General features: G+C 32.3%; 1 protein-coding gene and 1 non-coding gene across 2 annotated transcripts; both read left to right on the top strand.

Moving 5' to 3' along the window:
- Positions 1–3,236: 3,236 nt before the first annotated feature.
- On the top strand, positions 3,237–7,018 carry LOC136070277 (protein ORANGE-LIKE, chloroplastic). The gene is made up of 7 exons (XM_065780008.1): positions 3,237–3,373; positions 4,115–4,234; positions 4,785–4,871; positions 5,118–5,194; positions 5,324–5,451; positions 6,008–6,144; positions 6,530–7,018. Exons 1-7 carry the CDS (start codon positions 3,305–3,307, stop codon positions 6,605–6,607), a joined length of 696 nt encoding a protein of 231 aa, XP_065636080.1. The 5' UTR covers positions 3,237–3,304; the 3' UTR covers positions 6,608–7,018.
- Positions 7,019–10,371: 3,353 nt separating this feature from the next.
- On the top strand, positions 10,372–10,451 carry TRNAL-UAG (transfer RNA leucine (anticodon UAG)). Its single transcript has one exon. It is a non-coding gene; the product is annotated as a tRNA-Leu (tRNA).
- The last annotated feature ends 59 nt before the right edge of the window (positions 10,452–10,510 follow it).

Genomic DNA, 10,510 nt, shown 5'->3' with positions numbered 1-10,510 from the left:
TTCCCTTTCTCTCTCTCTAAATTTTTTGGTGGATTTTTTTATTTTTCTTGCGTCTCTACTTTAGGTTGATAATTTTTTATATTCTTTAAAACTCTATTTTGGGTTAGTGCGATTTAGTTTTTTTTTTTTTTTTTAAATTGTTGTTGTTGTTTTTTTTTTTTTTTTAAATTCTCTTTGATTGTTAAATGTTATCCTATTGCATTATAAAGAATTAAATATAGCATATAAAAATATAATATTATTTTATTACATAGCATGATTTGGATAATTTTCTATTTATTCTATTACATAGCATGATTGTTTATAGTGTTCAATTTAAATGTTAATCTATGAGACTTTACTAATTTTTGTTTATTTTCTAATCCTTTGTAGTGGGCAAAGTACTCTATAATGCCATTTATTTAAAGAAAAGCAAAGGTTAGTCAAATGAAAATAATCGGATAGGTGACAAATTTTAACTTTTGCAATTTTATTTTAATTATTATTATTTTATAACAATGCATGTATAGAAATTTAATTCTTAGATTTTGCTAATAATTGTTTATCTGATAATATGTTTTGGGAGGCCGAAATTATAATTTCTACAAAGAAAATAACCTTAATAAATTATCAAAAACAAAATTTTATCCTAATATTGGTTCAATTAATCATTGTTAAGTTTTATTAATTTTTTTAACTTTACGTGTTTTTTGGTGTTTTGGATTGTTTCTATATTACATTTATGATTGTTCCTATAATAAATAAAAATATAATTATGAAATACATTACTCATTATTAGATTAGTTTAAATTGTAAATTTTTTTAAATAAAACTACCATAAAATAATTATTACGTGCAACACGCGGATTCGTAGCTAGTTCAAGATAATAATGAAGAAATCAACCCTCAAAGAAAATACTCTTCACTTTGTGCAGCATGACAGCCAAAAGAAAATCCAGTTGAGCTTAAGCCACTGTCCCATCGCTCTTGGAGGCTAATACTTGACAACATGAGAGATTTGAACTCATAAAATATTTTTGAGTACCAAAATCCTGGCCGTTAGGCTCACATGCCACAATTATGGATGAACTTTGGCACTATAGTTTTCTTTTCTTTTTTTTAATCTGCAATGTTTATTCAACAAGAAAAGAGGGAATGATGTTCCTCACAAACTGAGTCGAGGACTCTTTGAGGATTGTTCTTTTTAAAACAGAAAGACATTTTAGACTTGAGAGAAAACTTTGCAATAATGTGAGCAACTGTATGTGTTGCAATCTCTCTTGACTGAGCGAAAACAACAACCTAGAAACAAAGCTTTGAAACTTAAAACATTGCTAATAACTTTCGCACTATAGTTGATTCATCATTTCTTGAAACTATCATGGATAGTTACTGTGAGTGATTAGCATTAAGATGTTTAAAAATTCTTAGAATATCTTCTCAAAAAAAAAAAAAAAAAAACTCTTAGAATAATTTCACCGTGGAGTCCCTAAGATCCAACAAGAAAAGAGGGAATGATGTTCCTCACAAACTGAGTCGAGGACTCTTTGAGGATTGTTCTTTTTAAAACAGAAAGACATTTTAGACTTGAGAGAAAACTTTGCAATAATGTGAGCAACCGTATGTGTTGCAATCTCTCTTGACTGAGCGAAAACAACAGCCTAGAAACAAAGCTTTGAAACTTAAAACATTGCTAATAACTTTCACACTATAGTTGATTCATCATTTCTTGAAACTATCATGGATAGTTACTGTGAATGATAGCATTAAGATATGTTTAAAAATTCTTAGAATATCTTCTCAAAAAATAAAAAATAAAAAATTCTTAGAATAATTTCACCGTGGAGTCCCTAAGATCCCATATCCACTTATTTTGAAATAAGTGAATTAAATTTTATTACATCATCAAAATTAATATAAATTTAATAAATATTAGACAACTTTTGTTCAAAACTTCAATATCTATGTAAAACCCAACAATATTTTATCAATTATTGCATGTAAAACTAATTCAATGAACCTACGTGGTGATGAAAATCTAAACCAAACTATTATTATTAAAAAATATATAAAATAAAAAACATAAAATACTATTTTAGTTTATAAATTTTATCAAAAGTTTGTTTCTCATCTCTAAACTTTAAAATTTTGTTTTTCCTTTTATAAACTATTGAAATGTTTATTTTTTATCCTTAAAGTATTGAAAATGTTTTATTTTTTGCCTTAAATTTTACCAAAAATTTTATTTTTGGTCTTTAAACTATTAAAAAAAATATATCCCTATTTTTATCTCTAAACTATTAAAAAAAATCTTTATAAAGTTTAAGAAAAAAAAATTGTAAATACTATTTTAGTTCCTAAACTTTAACATAAGTTTGTTTATTGTTTCTAAAATATTTTTAATAATTTAGAGACAAAAGATAAATTTTTAAATAGTTTAAGGATGAAAAACAAACTTATTAAAGTTTAAGGATGAAAATCAAACTTTTAATAAAATATAGGATCAAAATAATTAAAATATTTTTAATAATTTAGAAAAAAAAAAATTTAAGTAGTTTAGGAATGAAAACAAACTTATTTATTAAAAGTTTAAAGATGAAAATCAAACTTTTAATAAAGTATTCTATCAAAATAATATTTTACCAAAAAATAAAATCTTATCCAAATAAAAATCATCCATACCGACTATTACAGTCAACTGTAACAAAAATCTTTCGCGGTGAATCGGTTTACAAGGTAAGACGTGGCCTTACATACATCGTTGGATATAAAGCAGGCCTTAGATTCTCACTCTATTTTCTGATTTTCTCGTAGATTCCCACCGAGCCAAACCAAATCCATTAAACAAAACTCTCACTCTCACAGACACACTCTCTCTCTCTCTCTCTCTCTCTCTCTCTAAAAAAGGAAATGAAATTCAACGAAGAATAGAAGATAGAAACAATGGCTCTCCATCTCCACTCTCACTTTCTTTCACAAAAGCTCGATACTCCAAAACCCTAATTCTCGGTACCTCTTCCAATGGATTCCCAAAACCTCTCGCTCTATTCAAACCCACCTCCTCACCTTCACGTTCACGCCCTCGATTCCTCTGTTCTTCTTCTTCTTCTTCCTCAAAGGACTCCTCCAACGATAGCATCCCAGGTTTGTTTTCTTTATATTCTGTTTGGTTGCCGAGAAAATTTGTATACAAAAAAAAATATTTGAATTGTAAAACTTGAATATAATATATGAAAAGTTCTACGAAATCTTATACAAATATTTTTGTTTTTGTAGCAATTTTTGTATTATAGAAGGACCAGAAACTGTTCAGGATTTCGTTCAGATGCAGCTAAGGGAAATCCAAGATAACATAAGGAGTAGACGCAATAAGATCTTTCTCCTCATGGAAGAGGTAAAGTTTTTTTTTTTTTTTTTTTTTTTGTTTTTGAATGAAATTCTTTCTAGCACCACAACTTTTGTAACCACTGTCTACATGGAAAACTGTGACTATGAGAGTAAAAATGGCGAGTCCATGTGCAAGTGTGAAAGTTACAGTTATCTAGGTACAGTATGTCGTGTAGGATAGTTGTGTCAAAAGTTGTGACATTTAGTCTATAATGTGTATATGTGTATAGTACATCAATCCAGATTCACAACAACATTTCATAACTGCTGAAGTGGCAATTTGTTATTGGTAGGTAAAAAGGTGAACCCATATGAGAACCAATAAAAACTTATCAATTCAGCTGTTTTGAAAAATATTGTTAAATTTTTTTGTGTCTGTAGCATTACTCGTGGTTTATTTTAGCTATTTGCTAGTGCTAGAGCATAATTCCTCTGAATTAAGATCCTCTGGAGTTATTAGGTAACTAGACGGTGGAGTTCCTAAAAATCCTATTCATCCATTTTAATATGAGTGGATTGGATTTTGACATGTCATCAACATTTAAACAAATGTTGATTTTAGCCAATTTTTGTATCAATTTAAATTATTGATGATTTGGAAAAAATCCAATCTGCTCATTTCAAAATGGATGGATAGGATTTTAGAAACTCTACGGTGGAGTTACTCTAATAACTCTAGAGGATCTTAGTTCTTGCATTTTCTATGATTTTTGTTTTTCTAAATATTTGAAAATCAATTATTGTATAGGTAAGGAGACTGAGAGTACAACAGCGCATCAAGAATGTGAAAGTTGTCAACGAGAGCAGCGAGGAAGAAGCCAATGAGATGCCAGACATTCCGTCGTCCATTCCTTTTCTCCCCCATGTGGTGAGTTTCAAAATGAATAAATGATTGTGCAAAGAACACTGGGATATTCACGTGACAGAGCACACTAATAGTTACCAACTAATAGAACACATGCACTTGGAAGAATCAATCATAAATTTGGTGGGGTTTGTAGAAAAATAACTTGGGTGCAAAGAGAAAATAGAGAGAGTGGTGTCGACACTCAATTTTGCACCCATAATTTAACCTTGGAAATTGTGTTTTACATTCATTATGAGTGACAGAGAAGAAAAATGCCAATGAAGAAGTTGTGGGACAAGATGTTTAGAATCCTATGATTTGCTTTTTTTTTCCCCTTAACTAGGTAGTTATTGATATGTATGAATGCAAGTGCATCATTTAGTCAATTCATTTTTCCTAATGCATTTCTTGGATATCCTCTAAGCTTGTGTGCAGGAACAGCACGCTCTTATGCTTTGTTCTTTTTAGTTTTTAATCTCTTCAAATTTTTACTTTCTTGTGAGGTCTGTGTTACTAGGGCATTTATCTTTTAATGTGTTGGGTAACCTTCTATATTTTTCTTTTGAAGTAGACACCAAAGACATTGAAGCAACTGTACTTGACTAGCGCATCGTTTATATCTGGAATAATCATCTTCGGGGGTTTTATTGCACCTACAGTAAGTTTATAAGAGCATCTATATCGATTCTCATTCAATTTAATGATAATTAGAAAGTATCAATATTTCATTGTCAAATTTGAATAACCCATTTGTTTAATTATGTTTATGTGTGTGTATGTGGAGCCTTAATTTTCAGTTTCACACCATTATGGTCAGATAATATAAAAAACCATAATGGCGTTTATGTTCTTTTAATGCTTAACCATGATCCTCATCAAATGTCTAAAATTGTTTCTATGGCAGCTGGAGCTAAAACTAGGTTTAGGTGGCACCTCATATGAAGATTTCATACGCAGCATGCATTTGCCTATGCAGTTAAGGTATTCACCAGGGTTGCATTTCTCCTAATTTATGAATCTGAGTCTGAAGCAACCAAAACTTTGGTGTTGATGAAAGACACATCTTCTTGGTTACTGCTCTAAATAACAGTTGTTTGATTTCTTAATCAGCCAGGTTGATCCCATTGTTGCATCTTTTTCGGGTGGGGCAGTGGGTGTTATTTCAGCTTTGATGTTAATTGAAGCTAACAATGTAGAGCAACAAGAGAAGAAAAGATGCAAGTATTGCAATGGAACTGGTATGTTGAAATTACAATTGAGGAAATTTTCTTGTATGTCTAAAGAAGTTGAATTCCCTGCTTAACAGTTGCAGTCCAAACACATTCATCTTCATTCATTAGTTGTTGAGTAAAATTTTATAAGTCTATGGGCTGAATAGTGTGGTACAAACAAGCTTTTTAAATTTGAGTTAGACCTGGTTCTGTTATGATGAAAAATTATCAAAGTCTCCCTTAGTCTGAGGGGTTTCCATATTTATGAGTCATTATTGAATTAATTTGCTGCTGAATACAAAGTGATGAAAGTGCAGCTGATAAATTTCTGATTGCATTGTGTGATATTGTATTTGAGCTGCAATGTATTTTAGATGCTTATGGGACAGTTCGTCTCCCACAAGATTTTCAGAAGTACACGGATCTTGTATTATCATTTTTCCATTTGCTGTCAAATTGATTGTTTATTTATTTTGGAAAGGAGGTGAGGGGAGCAGGGGAAGGGTCCAAAAGAAAACACTCATAATGTTTCTTCTTGTACTTATTTAATGGTTTAATAAATCTTCTGTTGTCCAATGGTCAGGTTATTTGGCCTGTGCTCGATGCTCTGCAAGCGGTGTATGCTTGAGCATTGATCCTCTCTCAGTATCAAGTGTTTCTGATCGCCCTTTGCAAGTGCCCACAACTAAGAGGTGTCAAAACTGCTCCGGTGCAGGAAAGGTATATACTCTGATCAGATATATATAATATCTGTGGAAAATAGATTGGCATTTTCAAACTTGTGTACTTTTTTTTTTTGGGATGACTAGGGTATTTCATTTCAACTGAAAGATATAACATGTTACAACCAAGAAACCTCACGGCTAACAAACCAAAACAAATTGCACAATCCAACACAAAATGTAAAAATCGCATCTGCAACTATTTTACAACAAAAGATTTAATACAGGCAACAGATTGGCCACTTGTGTACTTGCAATTGTTTACTTGATCTTTTGTAGTGCCACTAGTAATCTCTCACCCTCTCTTCCTCAATAATACCTGCACACAGAGATTAATTAACCATATATTAAACTGAGCTGCGATATTTATCTTCCATGTGTAGGTGATGTGCCCAACATGCCTGTGCACTGGAATGTTGATGGCCAGCGAACATGACCCCCGAATAGATCCATTTGACTGAAGAGAATTGGAGCCTGCTGTAATTTTCTTGTTTCTATATGTGAATTAGGAGAAAGGAAAAAGTTAGAAGGCCTACTTCAATTTTCCCATTGTTGCTCTGAGTCTGAGTGTTAATCAGGTGAATTGCCCCGCTTTTGCCAGAGGACTCAGGAGAGAATAATTTCTCGCATTGATTATTCATAGCTAAGCAGCATTTGCTCCAAATCATCATTAGGAAGGTTTGTCAATCGCAGTTGTAGTTTACAGTATCGGCCTTGCAATCTTTCTGCTGATAGTTAGAAATGAAACAATATATATATATATATAAATGAATATTGGCCAAACCAGAAACAAAAAGCTGCTTACTCAAAAGCTAAATTGTCTTCAATCAAAGAGAATAGTTCCTAACCGGGCTTGTTATCTTTCTTATTCAGAGCATCCGGGCAAATTTTGCAATATCCCTCAATAATAATTCTACACTTGCTATGTTCCTTTGCTAGCATCAGGCCCAACGAATTGCCTGGGCTTTTACTTCAGGAGCACAGCTAGGAATTAACATAGACCAAACTCCTTTAACCACAGCTCTATCATTCCTCATAGTGACTGCAATGCAAAGTTTGCTCACGCTGCGTCATAATTCAATTTGCAGTACCCTTGAGGTTTACTGGAAAATATTGATGTGATAGAATTAAATAACAGTTAGCATAGAAAGTACCACCCTTGTGTGTGCCAAGAAGAAGAAGAAGAAGAAGAAGAAACGAAAAGAAATCAAGAGTGAAATATATCAATATTTGTTATCTCAAAGAAAACATCATAAAGTTACAATAAAATAAACTAGCCTCACCTTAACCGTGATAAAGCTCTTTTTTTTTTCCTTTTTCTTTTTTGAGGTTTAGTGTTATAATTTTTCATTTATTCCAAGTTTACATATTTGCTCACTCAGGAGGAATATTATGAGGCTAACTTAAAAAAATGAACAAATTAAGATGAGAGAAATTCGTAATATGAAAGATTTAAAGACGTAGTGCCTACTTTTATGATGGCGGTGGAGTAATTAGAGAAAAAAAGACAGAGAAAAGAGAAAGTAATATGATGAAATTTATTAAAAACAAATGGTATGTTCATACCTTCTTAATTAAATTTTGAGTGATTGTCTTCTCTTGAAATTAGTGGGAACATGGGAATAGATATGTAGGATTGGATTTGTTTTTTTAGAATTAGAAGAATATAGAGAAAAGATGATAAAGATGGAGAAACATGTAGAATGAAGTAATTGCTTGTTATTGAGAGTATAAAGTTAATGAGAACGTGGAAATAGATATGTTCAAGAGAACAAAGAAAAAAAAAATTGTATATAATTTTGTTTTTAAAGAAAAGCCATTAGTTTATGCTTTTTAAAATTTATCTACAATTTAGGAGTTCTAAAATTAGTAATTTTATACGATATTTAAACTTTCTAAACATGTGAATTTGAGGCATTTTGGGCATCAAAAAGTAGAAATCTAAATAGAGAAAACTCTTTAAATAGTAGAATAGATATAGACACAAATAATAACTATCACTTAAAAAAAGAAGAAGTGGAAATATCATTTTAGTCCTTACATTTTGAGTAGTAGTCAATTTGGTTTATGTAATTTTCAATTTGCAATCTGTAGGGTCTGGATTTGTGGCCCAAGCCCAAAAACAATAAAATTTGTAGAACGTGGGTGATAGAGCAAGATTAACTATGGATCTAACAACAATTGATTATGGCATGCAAGTAAAAACCAACGTAAAAGTACATGCAAAGGCTAAGCGAATTTGAATCCGAAGAGAATTTTTATTAATTCAGTACAAGTTACAGCTTTTTAGGTTAACTCTCGACCCCTTTCTTCTAGGAATCCTTCTTCTTTATATAACACACTCCCCTCTCATCTCTATCGTCCACTTGTCCTTCATCTAGGTTCCTATTTGAGTGCGTGTCATGTCATGTATCTTCTCTAGTTTTTTATGTGTAGCGGTAGATGAGGTTACTCTGTTCAGGATTCTTCTCCACATTAATGCGGCCAGAAAAGTTGTTGCAGTGCATTTAATACGGTGGTAGCATTTTTTTCTTTAGATATTTCCTCATTCTTATCATCTCCAGATATACTCGGAGTTTATCTTGATCAATAGAAATGCTCGGAAGATCATTCTGACATTCTACACGTTCGATTGATCCACACTATTCGTGTCCGAGGAATAAAATCTCTTCGGACGGACGACGATCTCCTCGAATTGTAACCACCTTTCTTTTCTGGAGATCCTTCTTCCAAATGGGTCTTGCCCTTACCACCTCCTTCTCTTCGGACGCATAGTAATCCTCAAATGGGGCCTTAGGCCCACTACGTTAGATTGGGTCTTTCCCCCCCACACAATCAATTTAGTCTCTACCATTAATTATTGACAAAAAATGCCTAAGCTGCAAATATAGTATATTGTTGGCACACTTAAAACTAACGTGGTTGCTAAAATAATAATAATAAATTGTTATATTGTACAACATTTGAAATTTAAAAAAAAAAATTAATTAATTTATCAAATTTGAAGAAAAAAAAATTAGGAGTGAGAAAAATCTTGAACATGAAAGAACATGAACCTAGAAAAATCAAAACCCAAATTAACTAGTTAGTCAACCACAAGTTCTATATGTTTGACCCAACACTCGATAGAACCAAAGAAACCTATTTAGATTTCATAACCTTCGAAACCCATATGCCAAAATCTATTGGAATCATTGTACACTTGTTTGAATCACTCCAACCAAAAGCCTTGGAAAATTTATCCAATGGACTTTGTGTTCTAAACGGTCCGACCTAGGGGTGTTCACCAAACCACATAAACTGCACAAACCGCACCAAAATCGCTCGTAAAATAGCATAACCACACCGCACCATAAGTAATAGTGCACTACACCGCACCCTCTCTATATATTAATATATTTATTTATTTTTAATAATAAATATATTATTGATAATTTAATAACCCAAGTTAAAAAAAAAAAATTGATAACCCTAACAAGTGTTGACTATAAAAGCCAACCCAAAATAAAGAAAAACTAATTCAATAATTTAAAACTTGGCCCAAAAAAAGGGAAAAATTAGTCTTGGGCTGAGTAGGAAAAGCCCAAAATTTGAAAAATATACCGACTTCAAACCGCATCTTATACATAGTATCGCACATGTGACAGCAAAAATGAGGTATGGTGCGGTTATGGTTTTAACTAAACTCTAAACCGCACCACCCCGCACATGTGACTGCAAAAACAAGGTGTGGTACAGTTATGGTTTTAGCTAAACCATACCGCAAAGTGAGGTACTAAAAAGAGCCCAAAACCGCACCGCACCGTGAACACCCCTAGCCTCCCACCCCACCTATCTTGTGTAATGGACCATTAATTGCTTCAAATGAATGACGAGGTGGAATGATTAAAATGGTTGGACATACAACCGAGTGGGAGTGTTGTATTTTTGTGCCTTGGAAGCTTATGCTTGTTCTCAAATGAGTAGTCGAGGATTTAGTTGTAGGGTTAGAGAGAAGTGAGCAAAGGTTCTTGTAGGTAGTTCGGAGTCCGGAGTCCACCTACAAAGGACCAAACCGGATTTAGCTATAGGGTTGAGCAAATGTTTGAATAAAATTGAAAGTTAGAGGATTGAATTAAATTTTAGACAAAATTAGTAGGTGTAATTTGTAGGTTAGCCTTTTTTAGAGTTCTGTATCACCGTTAATATGTTTTATATAAAATAAAAATAACGTTACTGGGCATGTGACAGTTTGGCCGAGTGGTCTAAGGCGCCAGATTTAGGCTCTGGTCCGAAAGGGCGTGGGTTCAAATCCCACAGCTGTCAATAAAATCGTGTTTATATTTTGTTTTCATAATATTAATACCAATCTTTGGTTTCAAACG

This window comes from Quercus suber, unplaced genomic scaffold (genome assembly GCF_002906115.3).
Source record: "Quercus suber isolate HL8 unplaced genomic scaffold, Cork oak 2.0 scaffold_223, whole genome shotgun sequence".
Lineage (NCBI taxonomy): Eukaryota > Viridiplantae > Streptophyta > Magnoliopsida > Fagales > Fagaceae > Quercus > Quercus suber.
Note: the sequence above shows the minus strand (reverse complement) of the source record. Positions and strands in the feature narration are given on the sequence as shown.

Bases quoted from the DNA above. Each gene is read 5' to 3' on its own strand.
- LOC136070277 (XM_065780008.1), top strand. From the start codon at position 3,305: ATGCAGCTAAGGGAAATCCAAGATAACATAAGGAGTAGACGCAATAAG. The intron at 3,374-4,114 runs GTAAAGTTTTTT...ATTATTGTATAG, and splicing joins TCTTTCTCCTCATGGAAGAG to GTAAGGAGACTGAGAGTACA. The intron at 4,872-5,117 runs GTAAGTTTATAA...TTTCTATGGCAG, and splicing joins GGGGTTTTATTGCACCTACA to CTGGAGCTAAAACTAGGTTT.